Raw genomic sequence first — 25,443 nt, forward strand, 5'->3', positions numbered from 1 at the left:
AATGAGGCCCGCCTGGCAAAGCCCTCGGGGACCTGGGCCACTGTGGCCTCCCACCTTCTGCCATGCCGCCTCCTTCACGCTCATCTGAATTTCTGTCCGACTGCCTGTAAGAGACCTGTAGAAACGTGCTCAGCTGTTCAACCGTGCGAGGCTCCCTGACCCCGCCACGGCAGGCCGCGACGAACACGGTGTCCTGCCACCAAAGAAAGCAGCAGCCCAGAGGCCAGAACTCAAGCGCCGAGGCCATGACGGGACTCATCCACACCTCAGTGGCCACCACCAGCGCCGCCAGTCCTAGGGTCTGCCTCCTTCCTGAGCCTTGGAAGTGCACAAAAGGGCCGGGCACTCAGCGTCGCCAGGCCCCAGAAAGCCTTGGTCGGGAAGTGTCCACCCACCAGCAAGCAGCACCACTGAGACCCGGGGATGGCTCAGTGCCCAGGCGCAGCTCAGGAGGCTCAGACCTCACAGCAACCCAGTCGTTACTGCCAGTACCTTTCAGCTCACAGAGATGAAGAGAGGACCAGGTGCCTGCCCAAGTCACATGACCAGCAAGGAGAAGACCAGCCGCCCCCCAGTCCCTGCAGGCAAGAGGGACCGGGAACTCCAACCTCACGCCCAGAGGCCTCCTGTGCCTCTCCACTGCCCCATCTCAGGGAAGCGTCTCCAGTGCTCCTGGTGATGGGTGACCAGCGCCATCTGGAGCCTGCACCTTGGCTAAAGAAGCCCACACAGGGCAATAAGCCACACGTAGGACAGAAGCCAGCACACAGACACACACATGAAAGCAAGCTGGAAATGCTTGTGAGAACCCAGGATTTCAGGGCAGCTTCTCTCTTTGGCCTCCCAGACCAGCGCAGTACTGGGGACCTCGTCTCACCCCGAAGACCCCATTTCACAGAAGAGGACGGAGCACCGAGCGCATCCATGGGGTGCCCCGAGACTCACCCTTCCCCAGGGCAGGTGCTCCAGCTCTCAGAGGGAGCCCACAGGTCCTGAGAAGCCAGCCACAGCTGGGGTTGTGAGGACCACCTGCCCACTGTAGAGGCTGCTCCCTGAGACAGAGACCCCATTCCCAAACCAATCCCCCCATTGGCTCAATCCACATCTGTGACCACAGCGAAGGCAACACGGGCAGCATGCAGATGCGAATGTTCCCTTCCGTGTGGCCCTGGACATAGAGATGGGCCTGCTGCTGCTGGTCAAGGCAAATAATTTTAGGAAGCACCTCCCTGTTTGGTGGGAGAAAAGTACAGGCAAGTTTCCTTTCCTTTAATAGTTGATTCTGTTTCATTTCCAAAGTAAAACGATGAGGATCGCCTGGTAAAATGTGAATGCTTTAACTTCAAATCACTTTTAATGCCTGTTTCATCTGACAGCGGCTTTGAAAGCAAAAGGCAATCTTTATCATTTGAGGTTTTTCAGTAAATTGATGTGATTATGTCCAACACAACCAGATGCTTCTAAAAGCCAATTTTCAAAGTGACATCAGCCCCCAAAATAAGAAACCTCCTTCTGGCTATTAATAAATTATTAAAACACTCTCTCCACAGGAAGACGAGGCTGAGCTTGATCATCAATGGCAAACAGGTGAGCTTCAGGCCCTCCGCACAGACCCAGGGCCTGGTCAGCCGTGCAGGGCGCAGAGCTCCCCTGGGGCCCCATTGCACGGCCCTTCCCTCTGCCCCAAGCTCACCCCACTGCCCACCAGCCCCACAGGTTCCACCGGACGGGGTTCAGTCCCTCATGGTAGCTCCATCTTCTGGTCAGGGGCAGGCATAAGACCCCTTTTTAGCCAAGGAGGCATAAGGGGTCCTTGCTGGCAGTGGGGGTCCTAGGAAAGGCTTCCTTGTACAGAAAAGATCAAAAAAAGAGGCCTCTCCTTTCCGCCTCTGGGTGTGATGCCGGAGCGTGGACGGCCCCTCACAGCCACGAGTGAAACCAGAGAAGAGCCGGGGTGTGGGATAAGAAGAAACACATATCTGATCGTCATCCCAGGTTCCCTGAAGCCCTTGGGATTTCCTGAGTGACGGACCTGTCTCTTGGTATTCATAGTGAGCCCCTTCCAATCATACCTGCATTCATGCTGACGTGAAGACTCAGGGTGGGCCCAATAGTGACAGACGGGCTGGTTCCCAAGACCACATGAGGCCCCACCCTGCTGGGAAGACGAGAACCCTCCTGATCCAAGGAGGGACCCCACAACAGGAGGCCAACCCCCAGACCCCATGGCAGTTTAGCACATTGTCAGAACAATGGACGGTGGTGCCTCAGCGGAGGCTCACAGCACACGGTGGAAACATGGGGCAAACCGTTCCCTCAAATCCCTGCTCCCCCATCCCATCCCAGACCAGGGCCAACCACAAGATGAAGGACAGCCATCCCCCAAGAGCCAGGGGGCACACACTCTCACTCGCCCCTAATTCTCCAAAGCAAACTCATCCCCACAAGCGCCCTGGGCGGCCAGGTCTACCTGCTGGTGACAGCGCTGTTCTTGTCCTTCAAGGCAAGCTCCCTCTGCTGCAGCTCAACCACGAATCTGGAAAGGTCTTCTGGAGTCCTGCAGGATAAACAAGGCACACTCAGTTCCAGCTGTCCCCCAGAAGTAAACCTGATTCTGCACACAAAACAGAAGGCCAAAAGCAACCTCTGTAGCTGATGCTCTGGGACCCAGGATGTGTGAACTCTGCAGACCCAGGTCCAGGGCAGCATGCACGCACTACAACCTGGGGTCAACCACAGCCCCCACCCCTATGCAACGCCAGGGAGATGACCTTAGTAAGCCCCGATTTTATTTCACCTGTAGAAACAGAGACACCACCTGACAGTGTCACTCTTCAGAGGAAATGAAATCATGTTTAAAAAGCACCCACCAGGCACCTGGCACAGGGGAGGTGCTCAGCGAGTTTTAGGTTCCTTTCCTCACCTCTCCTTCAGAAGACCCATATATAACAATAGAGTAAAATCAGCGATCTCCAGGTGTAGCGCTTTCTACTTTCCAGGACGATTCCAGATTGTCTCAGTGAATGCCCCAGCAACCCTGTTGTTCACCGTTTCCATTTTTAAATGAGGAAACTCAGACTCCAATGTGAAACAGCCGCTTCAAAGTTCAAAGTGCACCCTGATGATCAGCAACAGCTGAGCTCGGCCCGAGCCACATCTTCTAACTCAACGCTGGGACTCCGGAGGATACAGCAAGGATCTGAGCCGTGCATGCAAAGTTATGCCAGTGGTGTGCGAGCGTTCCCAGCCTCACAACCTGGGGCACAAAGCCAAGGCTCCCTGGCTAGACTGACCAAGTGGCATGTGAGCTCAGGCCCGAGGACCCATCCTTGTTCTTCTCTTCACCTCTCATGGACCAAGCGCAGGTCCACACAGAAAGCAGGGGCTGGAAATGCTGTGAGAGCCCCACCCAACCCCACTCAGGGAGCCCGCACCGCACCACTGAATGAGCAACGGGGACCCCGACATTGGCCAAGGAGGCTACCTGCACCCTGGAAGGAGAGGTCCTAGTCACTCTGTCAGCTAGGCCCCCAGAGCAACCTCGGGTGGATCCCGGGCACGCCCTCCCAGCCGCCTGCCAGGGAGCTCCTCTCTGCGAGTCAGCCATGGTCCCATAGAGGCACACCGCAACCATAGACCCCTAACAGAAGCCATCCTGTTGCCTAAAACGCGCACGCTGCAAACCTCAAGCGCTGGGTCCGACCAGACTCTGCCCTGAGACAGCCACTGACCTTTCCTGTCACTTCAGCACCCTGCCTATGGGCCCCCGAAATCCTGCATCAGCTCATCCAGTGCTCACACAGCCCCTCCCCCGGTCTTCCAGCACCCAGCTCCTCCTCCAAACACAGAGGAAGGGCCACTTCCTTACAGTGCCTCTGGCCACCCCCACACCCCTTGCCATCCCATGCCTGTTTTGCACAGCACAGAGGACAGCTGGAGCCCACCTTGCCCAGCATTAGTTTGGTGTTTCTGGAGCGTCTTCCATCACTGGAACAAAGCTACCAAGAGCCTGTGAGCAGATGTCCTGCGGCCTGGCCCAGGCCCTGAGCCCTCACACACACCCAGGGCCAGTCATAAGCCCTCCCTCTGACCACAGCCTCTTCACACAGAGCACGCCACGGCCTTCTCCCTTCCAGGTCCCCCAGAGAGGCCTCTGCCCACCCAAAGAATAGGCCCCTTGCTGGACGTCTAGTGGGGACAGCGATGGGTGCGGAAAGAGTAGCTGGCACCGGGGAGACCCCATCTGTCCTCCCACACACAGGCAAACCGGGGTTAGAAAGCAGCTCCGTGGAAAAAGCATTTATGACCGAAAGGTCTTGGAAGAGAAACGGAACTCTAGGAGAGAGATGAAAGGTGCAGCTGGCCTTGAGCGCCGTGACCATTCTCTCCAGTTTCCCAAAGCTCCCAACCTCGGGGAGTTAAAAATATCAGTATCAAAGTAAGGAAACCTTTCCAAGCCAAGAGATATTTTTTCTGAAACATTTGAATGAGATATTTAAGTTGTTTTGCATTCATCAAAGGGGCTTGTAAATTTTCACTAACTCAGTGCAAAGAATTTATTTACAACAAATAAATAAAAATCGCATATGTCCACATCTGCAATGGCGCCTCCCAGCCCCTGTGCCCAGAACCAGCGGCAGGTGAGGTGGTCACAGGCGGCAGGCTACAGGCTCCACCTACACAGCCAAGGCCACCCCGCCTCACACCCCTCAGGGCCCCCACATGTCACCGGACCTGAAACAGCAGGAGGCCAGTGGAGAGGCATCTGGCAGGCAGTACCAGGCCCCAGGGTTCTCCCAGCTGGGATGGCTCTCTCTCACCAGAGGGCACACTGCCTGCCACCTCCCTCTGTGGGGAAGCCTCCTTGCAGCCTGCAGAGCAGGAGGCAGAGTCGGGAGCATTTGATACCGATTTAGAAACAAGCTTCCTGCCCCAAGGTACGAACCCACCCAGCAAAGCTGGGAGCTGGGGTAAGATCTCAGAGGGCCAGGCTCTGCTAACCACGTTCTGCGATTCCCAGTGATGCCAAGACCATGATAAATGCAACCATTTAGCAATGAGAGGGGAAATGGGAGTGGTTCAAATAAACTGAAAAGTAACAGTGACAGAGTCCTCTTCTGAAGTGCTGGGCGCCCACAGACGGCACACGCACCAGGCAGTCTCCTACGTCACCCATGAAGGCCTCTGACTCATGCCATTGGGGTCAACGGCGCACGCACCAGGCAGTCTCCTACGTCACCCAGGAAGGCCTCTGACTCATGCCATTGGGGTCAACGCCTCATTCTGGCATTGATGGGCCACAGGAGAAACCTGAGTACTCTGGAGCCCCGGGGCATCCATCTCAATCACCCAAGGAGCAGGCTGGCTCCACATTCGCACAGACTCTGCAGGAGGCTGCTTCCGGGTGGCTCCCCTGCACGCTCCTCCTTGCCTGAGGGGGGTGTGACCTGGAGCTTGTCCTGCCCCAGGCAGGAAGAGAGAGCATGGCTTGCCCTGAGGCAGAAGGCTGGCGCCTGAGGCGGATGGTCCCACACAGACCCCAGCCCTCGGGAGCACTGACACGCGATGGGCTCTCAGCCTGGATACTTGCTAGGCACATCCCTAGGCCCCCAGATCCCTGCTGGCTCTCAGTCCCCATGTGACCAGGCCCCTATCACAGGGAGGACTGAAGCTGCAGGGCTTGCTCTTCCAGAGCCCTCCAACCTCAGGGGCAGCCATGCCCAACACCTCCCACGGGCAGAAGCCGCTGGAGGGCACAGGGGCACCAGGAGGAATTCCTCCCTTCACAGCCTCTTGCGCTGAAAAACCCACAGTCACTACTTTGGCTAAACCAAGCCTCATGAGCCCTGTCTGGACATTCTTGCTCATGACCAGGGTTCAGCTTCCACTCAAAAGCACAAGCACAGTGAGCTCGATGACAGTGTTCAAGAATGTCCCACGGGACCAGTCTACTCTACTTGCAGAGACAGAGGGAAGGCCAGGACATCCTTAAAGGAAAAGGAGATGGACCCGTGGGAGAAAACCTGGGTCTCAGCCCCAGCCCTGACCCCTCCAGGCTGAACTCCCTACCTGCTCGGCTGGGCTTCCTAAGGCTCACTTCCAAAACCCCAGGGCACAGGCATAGTGCACTGCTATTACCTGACAATCCCTATGCCATTAACTTTATGGATGTGGAAGGGACAGGGAGGATGTTTTCAGGGTGTGCAATCCAAGCCCATTTTCACACTGGCATTGGGAGGCCGGGAGAGGACATGCACCCTGAAGGCGGTGTCTGGATGTCGCCACGGACATGAGGAGAATACGCTTCAAGCACAATCATCAACCAACATGTTAAAAGTTGTGAAATTCTGTATACCCTTTGTTCGGCAGTGTCAATCAAAAGAAAATGTGCTCCCCATATACAAAAATCAACTGGAGATGGATTACAGGCTGAAACCTAAGACCCAAAAATATAAAAATACTAAAGAAAACAAGGAAAACACTTCAGGACATTGGTCTAGGTAAAGATTTTATAGCTAAAACCTCAAAAGCACAAAACAAAAGGCAACAAAAACAAAAATAGACAAATGGGACTATATCAAAGTAAAAAGCTTCTGTCCATCCAAGAAAACAGTCAACAGAGTGAAGAGAAGTGAAGAGACAGCCTCTTGAATGCAGGAACATACCTGTCAACTGTTCGGCCAATAAGGGACTAACATCCAAAATACAACTCAAAAGGAACTCAAATAACAACAATTAAAAAACATAAATAATCCCATGAAAAAGTAGGCAAAGGACACAAAGAGACATTTCGCAAAGGATGACATGCAAATGGCCAACAGGTATATGAAAAAATGCTCAACATCACTAATCATTGGGGAAATGCAAATCAAAACCACAATGAGATACCACCTTACCTCAGCTTAAAATGGCTAATAAAAAGACCAAAAAACACACAGACAGCTGCTAGTGAGGATGCAGAGGAAAGGGAACTCTCAGCTGCTGTTGGAAGGAATGTAAATTAGTACCACCGCTATGGAACCCAGTATGGAGATTTCTCAAAAAGCTGAAAACAGAACAACACCACATGATCCAGCAATCCCACCACTGAGTATTTACTCAAAGGAAATCACTGTATCAAAAAGATACCTGCATTCCCATGTTTATCACAGCAAAGATGGCAAAGATACGGAATTAACCTGTGTCCATCAACAGAGGAATGGATAAAGAAAATGGGGATGTACACACAGTGGAATGCTATCCAGCCGTAAGAAAGAAGGAGAGCTGGGCCGAGCGCGGCGGCTCACGCCTGTAATCCCACCACTTTGGGAGGCCGAGGCAGGTGGATCACGACGTCAGGAGTTCGAGACCAGCCCGGCCAACATGGTGAAACTCCATCTCTACTAAAAATACAAAAATTAGCCAGGCGTGGTGGCACACGCCTGTAATCCCAGCTACTCAGGAGACTGAGGCAGGAGAATCACTTGAACCAGGGAGTCAGAGGTTGCAGTGAGCCAAGATCACGTCACTGCACTCCAGCCTGGCGACAGAGCAAGACTCCGTCTCAAAAAAAAAGAAAGAACGAGAGCCTGTCATTTGTAACAACGTGGCTGGAATGGGAGGTGACCGTGTCAGGTGAAATCACCAGGAACAGAAAGAAACTGCATGTCTTCACTCATGGCAGCTGTGGAAATTCACCTCCTAAAGGCAAAGAGTAGAATGACAGGTACTAGTGGATGAGAAGGGCTGGGTGAGTGGAACGGCAGATGAAGAGAGTTGAGTTAATGGGTACGAACATACAGTTAGATGAAAGGTATCAATTCAATTGTTCCGCAGAAGAGTAGGGTGACTAGAGTTAACAATGTATTGTATAATTCAAAGCAGCTAGAAGAGAACCAGAATTTTTCCCAATACGTGGAAATGATAAATACTCAAAGTGATGGTTACCCCAAATACCCTAAACTTGCTCATTCCACATTCTTTGCACGTAAGAAAATATCATAGGTACCCCATAAATATGTAAAATATTATGTATAAAAATAAATAAATGGTAAATAAATAAAAGAAAATGGGCTCTCTGGGAATGAAGTGTATGAGCTTTAGTTAGTGGAAACAGAATGGGTTTAAGGCAATGGTTTCAGAGCACTCCATATGAGAAAAAGAAAAGACGAAATGGTTTTGCCAACATGTGGACATTTCTGAGGCCACGAAGGAGGTCCCATCAAGAACAAGGTGGAATCCGATCAAACGGGGCAGGAGGTCACCTCCTGGACTGTATAGGAAGCATTCTGGCGCCCTCTTCTCGAATTAACAGCAGCCTGTGGAGAAGGACGGAGGCCATCATCTGGAGTAAAGGACATACCCTTGAACCAGGCGGGGCGGGGAGGAGGAGCCCAGGAGGCTCTGGGCACGCGGAGGAGGCCACAGGGGTGGACTGTGAGCTCTCAGAGAGGCTTGCACAGAGAAGCAGTCCGGGAGCCGGAGAGCCGCTCCTCCGGCGTGGGGCTTCTGTGGCCTGGCAAGAAGCCTTGCTACCCGAGGAAGACTGGACCCTCCAAAAGGACGAGGCTAAGAGAGCGAGCAAAGGGGGGTCCTCAGCCCCGACCTGCCACGCTCTTCCAAGAGGACATCCCGAGGAAACCCAAGACAAGCACCACACCTGGCCAAGGTGGCATCCTGCCACCGTGTTGGGATGTTTTTAATTGTGGTAAAATACACTTAACATAAAATATACCATCTTAACCATTTTTAAGTCCCCAGTTCTGTCGTGTTAAGCATATTCATGTTATTGGGCAACCAGCACCACATCCATCCCCAGAACTCTTAATTTTGCAAAACTGTCCCATTAAACCCTGTCCCATTAAAAAGGAACTCCTGCAGCCCCTCTGCTCCCAGCCCTGGCCACCTCCATGCTACCTTCCGTCTCTAAGAATGCGACCACTCCAGCCACACGAGTGGAGCCAGAGAGCATTTCTCTGTGACGGGCTTACTCTACTTGGCATCACGTCCTCAAGGCTCATCCATGTTACAGCATGTGGCAGACTCTCCTTCCTTTTGAAGGCTGAGTAATACTCCATTGCGTGGCTACACAACGTTTATCCATTCACCCGTCGGTGGACACCTGGGCTGCTTTCACCTTTTGGCTATTGTGAATAATGCTGCTACGAACATGGGTGTGCCAATGTCTGTTCCAAACGCTGCTTTTAATGATCTTGGGTGGATACCCAGAAGCGGCAAAGATGGAGCATCCCATTTTCGGTTTTTCTGAGAACCACCACAGACTGTTTTCCACAGTGGCTGCATCAACTTAACTTTCTCCATCTCATAGTTTTTAATATTAAAAAAAGCTCAACAATAAAAAAAATAAGCAAGTCCTCATAGCCATAACATGGAGCACTGAACACCAATTAAAGCTGATGCTGGGCAAAAAGGTAGTCAGGCAGTTGCTGCAAAAAGTGCAAGACACGAGGATGTGTTCGGCTCTAGCCAGGACAGTGGGCGCACGGTTTCACGGCGCGCGTGGCGAGGGGAGTGGACGCATGGTTTCACGGCGCATGTGGCGAGAGGAGTGGACGCATGGTTTCATGCTGTGCATGGCGAGGGGAGTGGACGCATGGTTTCATGGCATGTGGCGAGGGGAGTGGACGCATGGTTTCACGGCGCGTGTGGTGAGGGGAGTGGACGCATGGTTTCACGGCGCGTGTGGCGAGGGGAGTGGACGCATGGTTTCACGGCTTGTGGCGAGGGGAGTGGACGCACGGTTTCACGGCGTGCGTGGCGAGGGGAGTGGACGCATGGTTTCACGGCGCATGTGGCGAGGGGAGTGGACGCATGGTTTCATGCTGTGCATGGCGAGGGGAGTGGACGCATGGTTTCATGGCATGTGGCGAGGGGAGTGGACGCATGGTTTCACAGCGCGTGTGGCGAGGGGAGTGGACGCATGGTTTCACGGCGCGTGTGGCGAGGGGAGTGGACGCATGGTTTCACGGCGTGTGGTGAGGGGAGTGGACGCATGGTTTCACGGCGTGTGGTGAGGGGAGTGGACGCATGGTTTCACGGCGCGTGTGGCGAGGGGAGTGGATGCATGGTTTCACGGCGCATGTGGCGAGGGGAGTGGACGCATGGTTTCATGCTGTGCATGGCGAGGGGAGTGGATGCACGGTTTCACGGCGTGTGGCGAGGGGAGTGGACGCATGGTTTCACGGCGCATGTGGCGAGGGGAGTGGACGCATGGTTTCACAGCGTGTGGTGAGGGGAGTGGACGCACGGTTTCACGGCGTGTGGCGAGGGGAGTGGACGCACGGTTTCACGGCGCGCGTGGCGAGGGGAGTGGACGCATGGTTTCACGGCGTGTGGCGAGGGGAGTGGACGCACGGTTTCACGGCGCGCGTGGCGAGGGGAGTGGACGCATGGTTTCACGGCACATGTGGCGAGGGGAGTGGACGCATGGTTTCATGCTGTGCATGGCGAGGGGAGTGGACGCATGGTTTCACGGCGTGTGGCGAGGGGAGTGGACGCATGGTTTCACGCCGTGTGGCGAGGGGAGTGGACGCATGGTTTCACGGCGTGTGGCGAGGGGAGTGGACGCATGGTTTCACGGCGTGTGGCGAGGGGAGTGGACGCATGGTTTCACGGCGTGTGGCGAGGGGAGTGGACGCATGGTTTCACGGCGTGTGGCGAGGGGAGTGGACGCATGGTTTCACGGCGTGTGGCGAGGGGAGTGGACGCATGGTTTCACAGCACTTGTGGCGAGGGGAGTGGACGCATGGTTTCATGCTGTGCGTGGCGAGGGCAGTGGACGCATGGTTTCACGGCGCATGTGGTGAGGGGAGTGGACGCATGGTTTCACGGCGCATGTGGCGAGGGGAGTGGACGCATGGTTTCACGGCGCGTGTGGCAAGGGGAGTGGACGCATGGTTTCACAGCACTTGTGGCGAGGGGAGTGGACGCATGGTTTCATGCTGTGCGTGGCGAGGGGAGTGGACGCATGGTTTCATGCTGTGCGTGGCGAGGGGAGTGGACGCATGGTTTCATGCTGTGCGTGGCAAGGGGAGTGGACGCATGGTTTCATGCTGTGCGTGGCGAGGGGAGTGGACGCATGGTTTCACGGCGCATGTGGTGAGGGGAGTGGACGCACGGTTTCACGGCGCGTGTGGTGAGGGGAGTGGACGCATGGTTTCACAGCGCATGTGGTGAGGGGAGTGGACGCATGGTTTCACGGCGTGTGGTGAGGGGAGTGGACGCATGGTTTCACGGCACATGTGGTGAGGGGAGTGGACGCATGGTTTCACGGCGTGTGTGGCGAGGGGAGTGGACGCATGTTTTCATGCTGTGCGTGGCGAGGGGAGTGGACGCATGGTTTCATGCTGTGCATGGCGAGGGGAGTGGACGCATGGTTTCATGCTGTGCATGGTGAGGGGAGTGGACGCATGGTTTCACGCTGTGCATGGCGAGGGGAGTGGACGCATGGTTTCACGGCGCATGTGGTGAGGGGAGTGGACGCATGGTTTCACGGCATGTGGTGAGGGGAGTGGACGCATGGTTTCACGGCATGTGGTGAGGGGAGTGGACGCATGGTTTCACGGCGCATGTGGTGAGGGGAGTGGACGCATGGTTTCACGGCATGTGGTGAGGGGAGTGGACGCATGGTTTCACGGCGCGTGTGGCGAGGGGAGTGGACGCATGGTTTCACGGCGCATGTGGTGAGGGGAGTGGACGCATGGTTTCACGGCATGTGGTGAGGGGAGTGGACGCATGGTTTCACGGCGCGTGTGGCGAGGGGAGTGGACGCATGGTTTCACGGCGCGTGTGGTGAGGGGAGTGGACGCATGGTTTCACGGCGCGTGTGGCGAGGGGAGTGGACGCATGGTTTCACGGCGCGTGTGGTGAGGGGAGTGGACGCATGGTTTCACGGCATGTGGTGAGGGGAGTGGACGCATGGTTTCACGGCGCGTGTGGCGAGGGGAGTGGACGCATGGTTTCACGGCGCGTGTGGTGAGGGGAGTGGACGCATGGTTTCACGGCGCGTGTGGCGAGGGGAGTGGACGCATGGTTTCACGGCGCGTGTGGTGAGGGGAGTGGACGCATGGTTTCACGGCATGTGGTGAGGGGAGTGGACGCATGGTTTCACGGCGCGTGTGGCGAGGGGAGTGGACGCATGGTTTCACGGCGCGTGTGGTGAGGGGAGTGGACGCATGGTTTCACGGCGCGTGTGGCGAGGGGAGTGGACGCTTGGTTTCACAGCGCGTGGTGAGGGGAGTGGAAGCATGGTTTTACGGCGCGTGTAGCGAGGGCAGTGGATGCATGGTTTCACAGTGTGTGGCATCATGAAGTCGGGCTAATGGCCTGGACCACCTGCACCAGAGTCATCAGATGCAACTCCAGCCTACCCCACCCCACCCCACTGAATCAAGACCCCTGAAGGCAGGACTTAGGGGCCGCACACAAATTCCCTGGTGATTCTTACACACAACTACTTCCGGAACTACCGAGCATCTGCATAAATAGAGAGGGGAGGCTGGGCGCGCAGTGGCTCACGCCTATAATGCCAGCACTTTGGGAGGCCGAGGCGGGCGGATCACCTGAGGTCAGGAGTTCAAGACCAGCCTGGCCAACATGGTGAAACCCCATCTCTACTAAAAATACAAAAAATTAGCCAGGTGCAGTGGCAGGTGCCCGTAATCCTTCCTACTCAGGAGGCTGAGGCAGGAGAATTGCTTGAACCCGGGAGGTGGAGGTTGCAGTGAGCTGAGACCACGCTATTGCCCTCCAGCCTGCACAACAAGAGCAAGACTCCATCACAAAAAAAAAGAAAGAAAGAAAAGGAAAAGAAAAGAAATGAAAATAGGGGAAAATCTAAGCAGAAAATAACCCTACAGCCTTCTGGGCAAGTTACCAAAGGCAATTCTTTATGCCACCAGGATGCCACCCACCACACATGTGACAGAGAAAACACTGCCTGCAGTTCTCTGTCAATCTGAAGGACAAATATTAGGTTACAGAATTTGGTCCAAGTCTAAAAGAAGAATCCTACAAATGTTATCACAAGAATTCTGGAAACTCGAACACCTGAAACTGCATGACAGCTTTGGCTACTATGTAGGACAAGGTTATGGACTTTCGATCATTTGATATATACTGGAACATCTTCAAAAGAGTGCTAAGTAATACAATATTTTAAGAATAGAAATGAATAATAGGAAGGCGATGAGAACACTGTTGTGGGCGGGCCTGCTCCACTGACCACTCCAGGAGTGCAGGTCACCGTGATCGGGAAGCGGTAACGATGGAACAAATCCCAGCACTCAGAGGGCTCCTCCCCTTCATGTTATCATTTGAGTTCCCCACCGTGCAAGTCCACACCTCACATGCATAAGAACCCACAAAAACTAAGAGACTGAGAAGAGAAAAGCAGCACAGCATGCTCCCGACATGGAAGACGCTGCCCATCTGGAAGGAGTGGGAGAGCTGGTCCCCTACCGTCTCTGCTCAGCGCAGCACAGGCCCAGGGCTCTGGGACACAGGGCAGAGGATGTCTAGAAGAGGAGAGCAGACTCCTCCCGAGAAGCCCTGGGACTCAGGCACCCGGCTTGCGCCTGTGGGAAGAGAGGGCTGGAGCTCCACCACTACTGGCTGTCATGAGCTCCACACAAGAACAGAGGAAAGTTCTTGAAGAGCTGTTGAATCATGAAGGGTTATTAAACAATTGCAGCCTTCGCTGCATATCAAATCCAAGACCAGAGCCCCAACACCTCCAACTGGCAGGAAGAGTGTTTATTTTCCAGAAGCCTCCTGACCTGTGTGTGGTTAAAGCTACTCAGAGATGTTTACCAAGGGTGCTCTGGGGATTAGCTAAGTGCTCGTAACCAGGAGGAGCCGTGCCAAGTATCATTACGGCCTAAGAATAACTCCCGACAGTCCATTCTGAAACCCGCACTTCACCAACTACAAAGTGGAAGGCATCCAGAGGCCTCAGGAGCCTCAGCTCGGAGATGACATGGCAGTGACAGTTCCAACTGCAGTCCAAGCTGTGACATCTGCTGCTGAAAACGCGGGCTTCAGCTGCGAAGCCTTTTAAATTCTAACTGGTGGGTTTTCAAGGGGAAGAAAGTCTTTTTGTTCAATCTGCAGCTGAATTTTGACTCAAGCCCAGCTGCACGCAGAGCGGCAGAGGGCTGTGGGGAGTCCAGCCCACTGCTTTCTTTCCGAGGCGAGAGCAGCTCCAGCCCAAGCCACAGCTATTTTGGGGCTAATAGCAGATGTTGGGGCTCTAGTTGAAGCCCAAAGTGCCAGTTTCACCAAGTCTGAAAAACTGGAGACCCAGACGACTCCGAGGTGGAAAATGAATGAAACAGCAACAGCCATCAAACTAATCAGCAAACAAGACACCTCAAGCTTTCAAAGAATAGAAATCCACAGGGCCTAGGACCACAGTCCAAAACTGCTGAGGCTGGGGCTCCAGCCAGAGCCCTGCGGAAGGCAGGGAACACAACCCAAGCGACACAGGCTCTCTCTGCAGGGCTTGTTTTGCGAAAAGTATGCAGAAATGGGAATAAAATACATTAGACAGCAAAACCTCAGTGCTACAAACCAAAGGACAATCGGCATTCACAACTGTAAAGTCACAAGGGCAATAGGGCGTCATGTCAGCCGGATTTTTCTGGCTGATGCAACACAATTGTGTGGAAAGGTGGGGTTGCCAGGTTGGGAGAAATGCATGTCCCCAGAACACTAGAGGAGCAGCTGGTGTTTTCCTAAAGACAGGGGACTAATGCCATGCTGTGCGGCACCCGGCCCTGGGTCAGGTTCTGCAGGAGCCACCTGCCTGAGGCTGTACCTGCTGCACCTGCTGCACCCAGCCTGAGGCCACTAAGCTGGAGCTCAGACTCTCTGGTCCCAAGACCAGAGGAACCCCAGGTCAGGGGACTCACACCGGGCACCAGTCCCTCTCACCAAGAGCCTGGGCCACTCCATGACACCCTGGCCACATGGCAGACGATGCCACTCACACTCTTCCCAGCAGACAGAGGGAAGGTCACTTTTACCCCATGGAAAGGGACCCAGGAAAGGTGTGGTTTCAGGCCTGGCTGCTGCACCACTACTCTCCAGCCCCATCCATAAGCCCAAAGGCCCACGCAGCAGCAAACCCTCGTCACGCTGTGACTCCCACAGGGAGCAACCACTTTCCTACGGGGACATGGGTCCCACACACTGCCTGGGCAGGACAGGGGTGCAGGAGGGGTCTGCTTCTCCACATCACTGCCTCAAAACCTCCCACGACGGGAGCCACATTCCCACCTCAGGTCATCTGCACAGCCCTCTTCCACAACACCGCACCCCTAGATGCCCACGTGGCCTGCCCCCTCTTCACTTGTTTGGGTCTTCAATGGAATGTCACCTGAGCCCTGGATCCTGGCCGCTCCTCCTGGTGCTCTCCTCCTTCACAGAACACCACCAGCTGAGATCCTGCATCTTTCTACCTGCTTATTTAGTGTCTTTCCCCCTCCACTGGAATGCAGGCTCCAGAAAGGCATGGGACTGTTTTTTATTTTGTTGTGTTTTTTCCACTTGCCCAATAATACGTTTTCAATAAATATTAAGAGAATGAGCAAAAAAAATCATATCATTCCAGAACAGTAACTATCCAACTAAATGCTACGCAAGTCATTCTACTGAACTCAGACCACCGATTAAAAGTTCGGTATAACAGGTTAAATGTCGTAGTCTATCCATACAATGGAACTTGTGTAAGAGGAAAAAAACACGTCTTTTCCTATATTAACATGAAAGATCACCAAAAAGGCATTGCTAAATACAGATACAAGAAGCAGACTATAAGTATGCTATGCTGCCGTGTGCAGAAAAGTCAAAACCTGCATGGCTGTGTTGATTCATTTTTGCACAAAAGAAGTCTGGCCGGGCGCAGTGGCTCATGCCTGTAATCCCAGCATTTTGGGAGGCAGAGGTGGGTGGATCACTTGAGCCCAGGAATTTCAGACCAGCCTGGGCAACATGGTAAAACCCCATCTCTGCAAAAAAAATACAAAAAATTAGCCAGGCCTGGTGGGGAGTGCCTATAGTCCCAGCTACTCAGGATGCTGAGGCGGGAGGATCACTTGAGCCTGGGAGGCAGAGGCTACAGTGAGCTATGATCGTGCACTGCACTCCAGCCTGGGTGACAGAATGATACCCTGTCTCAAAAAAAAAAAAAAAAAAAAATCTAAAAGATAAACAAGAAAATAACAATGGCCTCCTGCTGGAGAACAAGAACATGGCAGGAGGCTTGCCACTGGATACTTTTTTTTTTTTTTTTTTTTTTTTTTTTGAGACAGAGTCTTGCTCTGTCGCCCAGGCTGGAGTGCAGTGGCGCAATCTTGGCTCACTGAAAGCTCTGCCTCCTGGGTTCACACCATTCTCCTGCCTCAGCCTCCCGAGTGGCTGGGACTACAGGCGCCTGCCACCACACCCAGCTAATTTTTTGTATTTTTAGTAGAGACGGGGTTTCACCGTGTTAGCCAGGATGGTCTCGATCTCCTGACCTCGTGATCTGCCCGCCTCGGCCTCCCAAAGTGCTGGGATTACAGGCGTGAGCCACCGCGCCCGGCCTATTTTTTTTTCTTTTTTGAGACAGAGGCTCGCTCTGTCGCCCAGGCTGGAGTGCAGTGACATGACCTTGGCTCACTGTAATCTCTGCCCCCCGGGTTCCAGCAATTCTCCTGCCTCAGCCTCCAGAGTAGCTGGGATTACAGGCACCCACTACCATGCCGGGCTAGCCACTGGATACTTTTTGAATGTTTTCAATGTTTTGTACCAAGAAAATACAATAGCTGTTCAATAAGTAATTTTCAAAGCCTAGTATTGCGACCTTATATTGCAGAATCAGGAACTACATAAACATTTTATAAAAAGAAAAATAATTCCCACAACAAATTAATGCAGAGAAAATCTAATTATAAACATTTGTAACAAAACAATTCTATCATTCCTAACTGATGCTCAGCTATGCATAACAATGCAAATAATTGGCACTATAAATGGGGCAGCAATATATCAATGTAAGGTTTCCTACCCAGAAACATCAAGACGGTAATGGATCCCAGAAGTTGGCTAAGTGACGAATCAAATGATGCGTGTATCTCAAACATTTCAATTTAAAACAGAAAAACACACAATTATCTTTCAAGCTGCAAACTTTTTCTTCGAACATGAGTCCATTAATTGGAGTTTCATCTTTTTTTTTCTTTTTTGCATGAACCATGTCCACGACACACCGCTCATGATTGTTGGCTTTGTTTCTTTAAAGTGGATCCCTGTCATCTTCCTAGACCTTACAACTTTTCCTCATCATCTTTCACTATTTGCTTTATTCAACAGCAATTTTTTAGCAATTTTCCTTTGGGACTTTCCAAAGCATCCAGCTTTGTCTTCACAGAAACATTGCTCTACACATAATTATTTTTCATCAGCTTCCATATTTAATTAAATGATGTAATTACAGTGACGTGCAACAGGCACAAACCGGCACATTAAGGATGGGTGGCCAAGGCCTCCAGGGAGCAGGACTGAGTGAGCACCACAGTGTTTACAAAACCCGGAAGTGATCACAGAGCCCAGGGGCTTGCTCTGGGAGTGTGGGTTGGGGGCGTAATGGGCTGAAGCTGGGGAAGGTCTACACGTTTTCAAAGAAACTTTCCTTTTTCTTGAGAATGGGCACACAGACGACAGTATGTATTCTTTGTTTTGTTTTTGTTTTTTGAGACAGAGTCTCACTCTGTTGCCCAGGCTAGAGTGCAGTGGCGCGATCTCGGCTCACTGCAACCTCCGCCCCCCTCACCCCGGTTCAAGCGATTCTTCTGCCTCAGCCTCCCGAGTAGCTGGGATTACAGGCGCGCGCCACCATGCCTGGCTAATTTTTTGTATCTTTAGTAGATACAGGGTTTCACCATGTTGGCCAGGCTGGTCTCGAACTCCTGACCTCGTGATCCGCCCACCTTGGCCTCCCAAAGCGCTGAGATTACAGACATGAGCCACAGAAGCACACTTTTCTATGTATAATGCATTTTAAACTTGGTCATGAGAGTTGCTGTGCAGCAGCAATCGGCACTCTCCTGGACAAGCCTGGGGAGCACTGGACGCCCTAGAGGCAGCCTGGGCCTGGCTCCTCTCAGAGTTGCCCCCTCCTCACCACGAGAATCTGACACAAAGCATCCCCCTCATCCACGCCAAGAATTACTGGGAACAGAAACGTGCATGTGAATAGTCTTGTTTTCAAAAGGCAGGTTCTGCAAACCATCCCAAGCATAAAGAGGCAGCAGAGTTAACACCTTAGTGTCTGTAGTCAGTCAAGCACTCAATTCTAAGTCCACTCATTGCGAATCTGTGACCCTGACCTCTCCAAACCTCAACCCCCCACCTCAGGAAAATGGGAACAGTTACAGTCCAGCGTGGACTCACTGAGAAGCGGATGCGTGCAAACACCTATGTCCTCTTCTCAATAGGTTACTTGTATAATGACCCGCTGTATAAGCAGAGACTATATGATTAGAAACAAATATTTCTCTATCCACTGGCCTCTTTCCAGAGGAGACATAAGGTGATTCTAACATCCTCAGGCACTGTTCCAGAGAGTGCCAACTGATGCAAAGGAATGGGAGAGGCAAGAAAACAGCCTGGCACAGCAGAAAGCCCGCACTCTGGAGGCAGCCAGGTGAAGGGCCCAGCTGAGCCTCAGTTTTCTGGTCCATGAAACAGACAATTCGACCCTACTGCAGGAGCGCTGCACTGACGGCACCCGGCAGTCAGTGGAAAACCCTGGACCCCTGTGACGATTGCTGGTGCCCACACCCATCGCCCAGCAGGAGCAGACGGCATGCCTATCAGGTTCTAGATCACATCGAATGGAGACAGCAGATATGTTAAGTGACAGAATCAGAGTCTAAAACCACACTGAGAAGCAGGAAAAATGGGGGGGTGGGGTAGAGGAAAAATTAATTTTTTGACAGTTGCACCAAAAAAAATCAATTGTAGAAACATATGGTGGAAGGGCACACCTGATCCATCAGCAGAACCTGTGAAGATGCCTGCAGAATCTGCATCCAGTGAACAAATTTAACTGAGCGCTTACTGTGTGCCCAGCAAGGACACTGCAAGGACAAACAGACGGAGTCCTTTGCGGCTAGAGCTGAGTGGCTCGCTGAGGAGGCCGGCCATGACAAGAGTGGGCAGGTGACATCCCCGAGGCCCAGAGGAGGTGACAGTGGCATGATCCAGTGGCCAGATCTGGAGGAGAGCGGAAAGCCTGAGGCTGAGGGAAGGGGGCATGTTGACCCGGGAGGGCCAGGAAAGGGCTCTAGCTAGGGAAAGGTGACACCTGAGCACAGAATCAACGAAATAAAAGGTGGGCAGTACAAATACGGCTGGGCGCAGTGGCTCACGCCTGTAATCCCAGCTATTCTGGAGGTTGAGGCAGGAGAATCGCCTGAACCCGGGAGGTGGAGGTTGCAGTGAGCCGAGATCGCACCATTGCACTCCAGCCTGGGCGACAAGGTGAGACTCCACCTCAAAAAAAAAGAAAAAAAATAGAAAGGGAAGAATTTATAGGAAGTTCTACAACAAACAAGGCTAAGCTGCAGCTGCCAGGGGATGAAGGGCTGGACTGGGGGGACCCAGGGAACTCTGGAGTGATAAAAGTGTGTTATCTGGACAAGCGCATGTGATCCACTTGTCACAACTCATCCAACAACACACCTCAATCTGTACACTTCAGTGTCCAGGCTCAGGGGACGCCTGAGCCATCAGCATGAACCCACGGTCACACCCTGGGATGCGAACCACCACGGGAGGATGCTGCTGCCTGCCTCGCTCCAGCCACCAGGACCACCCTCTGCAGAGCGGGAAGAAGCAGCCCAGGGAGCCGAGATGGGGAAACGTGGTCCAGGGGAGAGGGGACTCTGCGCCATGTTTCACTGTAAACCAAGGTAGTGTCCACGGCATGAAATGACCAAAACACGCGTCTCAGCCCAACAGAATGGAAGAGGTGGGAGAAGTGGGTGCTTTGCTAGGTGGCAGACTCCCCATCCCCAAGAGGTACAGGGACAGACTGACAAGCAAGGTGGCTGGAGGCTCGGGGCGAGACAGAGTGCCCCTGAGGACCACGGTGGGGGCTCGCAGCAACACGGCCACGGCTGGGTGGCCACCCCATGCTGCCCACAGCCCCACTGACAAAGGTGGGGCTGTGTACGCAGAATGACCGGCCCCCAGGGTACACCTGTGCCTGGAACTCCAGTGTGGTTACTGTGGGTCCACATGCTCTGCGGAAGAGGAATTAAGTCCTGGGGTCCATATTGATGAACGTCTTAGAGCTATTAGGATCACTCATTAAGTGACTTCAGTAAAACCAGACGTTCTCCCATGCGCAAACTTCCCACAAGAACAGGCCGCCAGCAGCAAAGTCCACGCCACCACGACTGTGACGTGGTCCATCCAGACCTCGCCTCCCAGGAGGGGATCCCGCTGCAGCCCTGGACCCAGGCCATGTTTTACAGCTCTTCTGCCAGGAACTGGCCCCCACCTCTCTGAGCTGTCCACAAGTCAGCAACTTGGCTCAACTGCTGCAGGGAAATGAGTTACAAGGGTCCTCAGACACATGTAAATAAAATGAAGAAATTTCAGCTTTACAGTTGCTGCCCTCACACTCTTTCTCCCAGCTCAGGAAGGATTTAAAGGACTTCAAAGCAGCCTGGGTTCCAATTAAGCCAGTGTGACCACCCCAGGGATGCTAGAATATTCCTGATTAACAAGAGGCGCTGTTTGAACTGTTCAAGCTAAAAAAAGCCCTCCGAACCTTTCAAACAAATGCCATAATTTTCTCTCCCTGCTTCCTCACTCTTTGGAAAAGCTGATCTTTTGAATGCTTTAAACGTTCAAAAAGAAAGCTAGATAATGGCCCCAAACACAACTTCGGCAAGAAGCTCAGAACGGGGCAGCTAGTGGAGAGCTTGGGATGCAACCACACACAAGCAGGCCTGCTTCCGGGAGGTGTGGCCCGGCCAGCCTGAGTCTGTGACAGCGTGTGTCCACTGTCCACAGCAGCTGGGCCAGGAGAATGACCTGGGCAGAACCATGCCTGGCAGGGAGCTGCAGGGCCTCCATCATCACGCCAGGTGACCCCAGTGACAAGGGCCTCAAACAGAAGAGGCCCAGAGAAGGGCAGCCCACAGGCCTGAGAAGCACCATTACACACCTGGGTGGCGCACTCCGCTCCCAAAGCACTCTTCCAGGAAGGGCCCTGGGCTGCTGGAGACTGAACTGGAATCTGCTGAACTGGTGGAATCCCCTTTTACAGAGAAGTCCCCAAGGCTCACGGGGCTAGAACCCAGGAAGGCCCCAGGTGAGCTCGGAACCCTAAAGCAACCCCACTGTGGACAGTGGCATCGCGGATGGGAGAGTGCCGGTAAAACAGTAAGGCCAGGGCAGCGTGCTTCACTGGGCAACGGATGTGCTGCTGCAAGTGGGCACAGTAGCAGGCAGGTCAGGGAAAGCCAAGGGACTGTGACTTCAGAGATAACAAGTGTCATTCCTGACTGTTCTACCTTTAGTCATGATTAGCAGGCCGGGCGCGGCGGCTCACGCCTGTAATCCCAGCACTTTGGGAGGCTGAGGAGGGAGGATCACGAGCTCAGGAGACAGAGACCATCCTGGCTAACACAGTGAAACCCCCGTCTCTACTAAAAATACAAAAAAATTAGACAGACGTGGTGGTGGGCGCCTGTAGTCCCAGCTACTCGGGAGGCTGAGGCAGGAGAATGGCATGAACCCAGGAGGCAGAGCTTGCAGTGAGCCGAGATCACACCACTGCACTCTAGCCTGGGCAACAGAGCGAGACTCCGTCTCAAAAAATAATAATTAAAATTAGCCGTGGGTGGTGGTGGGCACCTGTAATCCAGCTACTCAGGAGGCTGAGGTAGGAGGATCACTTGAGCCCAGGAGTTTGAGGCAGTAGTGAGCTATGATCACATCACTGCACTCCAACCTGGGCAACCTCATCTCTTAAAAAAATTAAAAAAGAAAAAAAAAAAAAACAATATTTTAGACCAGGCATGATGGTGTATGCCTGTAATCCCAGCACTTTGGGAGGCCAAGGCAGGAGGATCGTGTAAGCCCAGGAGTTTGAGACCAGCCAGGGCAACATAGCAAGACTCTGCCTCTTGAAACAAAAAAATTTTAAGCAGTAAAATAGCCATTCTGTAATAAATTTCACACTCCCCACCACACCTATCTTACCTACAAAGATTTATTTTGGCAAAGAGGCAGCAGATTGCAGAGTAAAGAACAGTAAATTGGCCAGGCATGGTGGCTCACGCCTGTAATCCCAGCACTTTGGGAGGCCGAGGTGGGTGGATCACTTGAGGTCAGGAGTTCAAGAACAGCCTGGCCAACATGGCGAAACCCCGTCTCTACTAAAAATACAAAAATTAGCTGGGCATGGTGGGTGCCTGTAGTCTCAGCTACTCAGGAGGCTGAGGCAGGAGAATCGCTTGAACCCAGGAGGCAGAGGTTGCAGTGAGCCGAGATCATGCCACTGCACTCCAACCTGGGTGACAGAGCAAGACTCTGTCTAAAAAAAGAAAAAAAAACCCGTGAATTGAAAATCAAGTAAATCTGGCTTCTAGAGAAACAATCAAAGGCAATGTGGGAACAAAGGACTTTAACGAACAGAAACTCAGAAAAAGGTGCATCATTAGCGAGATGTTCTTTGAACTTGCTGAGCAATAAAGGGAGAGAAAAGGCCTCAGAACTCTAGAAAGGCAACAGCCACGCACCTGCAGGCCTGGGCTGTGGCCCCAGCTGGTCCCTGGCCTGCTATGTGGCCTGGGCTTTCCTGAACTTCAGTTATCTGTCCTTAAAAGGGAGGAAGGGACCAGGAGGCCTCATCCTGATCTGTGATTCTCCTTCAGCAAACAAAAATCGCCTAAGAATCTCTTCCTTCTGATGACGTAGCTGGTGTGGAGGAACCAGCCGCGAGAAGGCACAGGACAAGACTCCCGGGTGGAGGAAGCCACAAGGGCAAGTTCCTGAGGCCAGAACACCAAGGAGCTCTGGGAAGGTGAAGGAAGAACACAAGCCCGGAGCAGGGGGCAGACACACAGGGCATGGGGCCCAGAGGCCACCGGGAGGACTCAGGTTTTATTCCAAGTGCGCTAAGGAGCCAGGGATTGCGGCTGAAGCGGGAGGAACACGCTAAGGAACCAGGGATGGCGACTGAAGCGGGAGGAACACGTGCTTGGACTCGCTGATGGGCTCTTATGTGGGCTTTTCCCCAGCTGAAGAATGAGTTACTAAATGTGTTTTAAAATGTGATGTGTACCAGTGCTTGTCCTGGCGCTGTTCAGAACAGGAAGAATCAGAAACAACCTGAATATTCACAGGAGGCAAATGATCCGTGACAGGACACGCGTGGGATGGCCTCCTGTATGGCAGAAAGGACATTCGGGACCTATGATGCAAACACAGGCGGCCACACATTCCCCTGCAGGACTGTACCTTTTAAAGTCCGTATGTCGACAGTGAAAATCTACAAAGGTAAACAGGAATCTCCCAAGAGCGGGTAGGGATGCGACTGGTGGGATTACGGGGCATTGGCAGTCTCCTTTTTATGTATCTGCATTTCCCTACTTTCTAAAGAACATTACTTGTGCAATAAAATTAAGAAAAAAAGTTCTATAGCCACCTTGCTCAACTTCGTCATGTCAAGGAAAAAAAAGTATTTAGGAACATAAATTGTTCTTTACTTGGAAAAAAAAAAAAATCTCTTGCTCCAATCCAATAAGGCACAGGAAAAAAGGCTTAAAGAGCTGAGCACATTAGCAAAGGGGCCCTCTTGCACTGAGCGGTGGCCGGCGTGTCTACACTGCAGGTGCCAGGCTCCACGCTGCGTGCAATTAACAGGTCAGGTGCATGGAGTTTAAAGGAGAGCAGAACAAGCAGCGGGTCAAGGTGCCAGGACTGAGAGCACAAAGGCCCACTGGGGGCACTCGGAGCAGGGGCTGGACCACAGTCTGGGTGGAGGGGTTGCGGAAGGCTTCCTGAGAGGAGACAGGATGCAGATAAACCCTAAATGGTGAATGCACCCGAAAGGGCCCTGCCTCTAGGACTCATGCCCTCAGGTCGTCCCTTCCACAAACACCCGGGCCAGGCTCTGGCCACAGCTACTGCAACCACGACCAACAGGCTTAAGGAACCTGCATGCCAGGGCTTGTCCCTATGGGCTTTGGCCGCCACGTGAAGCAGCTCGTCCTAGCCAGAGAGAGCCCCTGAGGAAAGAAGGCAGCCCTGCCTTCTGGCCATTGACAAGGCAGCACATGTGCACATAAAGCCATCCCAGATGTCCCATCCCCAACTGCCGCCAGATTGGCCCCAGGCAACCTGCAGAGTCCTGAAAAATTACCAAGCACTGTTCAAAGCCACTAAGTGTTGGGGCTGGAGTGGGCCATAACAGGGAAAGGGGAGGACAAGCGGGAGGGCAGAAGGAGCGGGAGGAAGCACAGAACTCATGTTCGGTGTGGCTGGTGCAGAGGCTGAGGCGAGGGTGACAGAGAAGCTGGGGAGCCAGGCAATAGCAGGAGGCCTCTGGTCAGCCACATCGAGACATGAGGACTTCATCATGACATCGGCAGGGACAGACAAACAGCTTTGAGCAGGGTCTCGTGGTCATTGCTTCATCTCAGACAGATCCCTCCAAGTGCTGGAGTGAAGAATAGTTGCAAGACACAAAAGTGAAGCCAGGGACCGTAAGGTGGCCGCTGCACGAGAAACGGTTTCCAAGTGGCGTGGCGGCAGTGGGGATGGGCTGGAACTAGCAGGATCCCAGGAAGGCCAAGGAGAAGAAATCACGGGAAAGGCCACACAGGCTGAAAAGGGAAAGACGGGGCGTCAGAGATGAGAACCAGGTGCCTGCCGTGGGCGCTGAGTGGATGGGCCTGCCTCTCCCAAGGATGGGAACCGGAGGAGCACCAAGCTCCCTGTGACCAGTGAAACACAGGCAGAAACACATGGGGAGTTGGCAGTTACAGGTGATCAAACGCAAAACAACTTCCTGCCCTCAACAATTCAAAGAGCACAGTTGGAACACAGATGATTTAGCAAGACAGGTAGAATTCAATAGTGCTTCAAAAGAGCCCAATTTTCCTTGCTGCTACGCCACTGGTGGCTGCCATTAATGAATGGGGTAGAAATGAGAACTGGGGAGAACTTTCAGAGAATCCTAATAATCTGCTGAAGAGAAGCAACGTTTCCTGCGTATCATGCCAGCAGAGCAAAGGGCACTCTCATTCTCCCCAATTTAAAGATAAAAACATGGGTGCAGTTCCACAACCTGCCTGAGGCCACACAACCAAAGGAGGCAGCAGGCCTCAACCCAGACTCTTACCCAGTAGGCTCACAGGACTGTCAACACTGTGGTGTTGG

The 25,443-nt window shown here is 53.1% G+C and overlaps 1 protein-coding gene across 9 annotated transcripts in view; it reads right to left on the bottom strand.

Moving 5' to 3' along the window:
• Positions 1-25,443, bottom strand: part of MAD1L1 (mitotic arrest deficient 1 like 1) — a 413,243-nt gene that overhangs the window by 326,702 nt on the left and 61,098 nt on the right. For all 9 annotated transcript variants that reach the window (XM_063667207.1, XM_063667208.1, XM_054494509.2 and 6 more), the window contains one exon: positions 2,471-2,557. In XM_063667207.1, coding sequence (XP_063523277.1) covers positions 2,471-2,557 — 87 coding nt within the window. The remainder of the gene's footprint in view (positions 1-2,470; positions 2,558-25,443) is intronic.

This window comes from Pongo pygmaeus, chromosome 6 (assembly GCF_028885625.2).
Source record: "Pongo pygmaeus isolate AG05252 chromosome 6, NHGRI_mPonPyg2-v2.0_pri, whole genome shotgun sequence".
Taxonomy (NCBI): domain Eukaryota; kingdom Metazoa; phylum Chordata; class Mammalia; order Primates; family Hominidae; genus Pongo; species Pongo pygmaeus.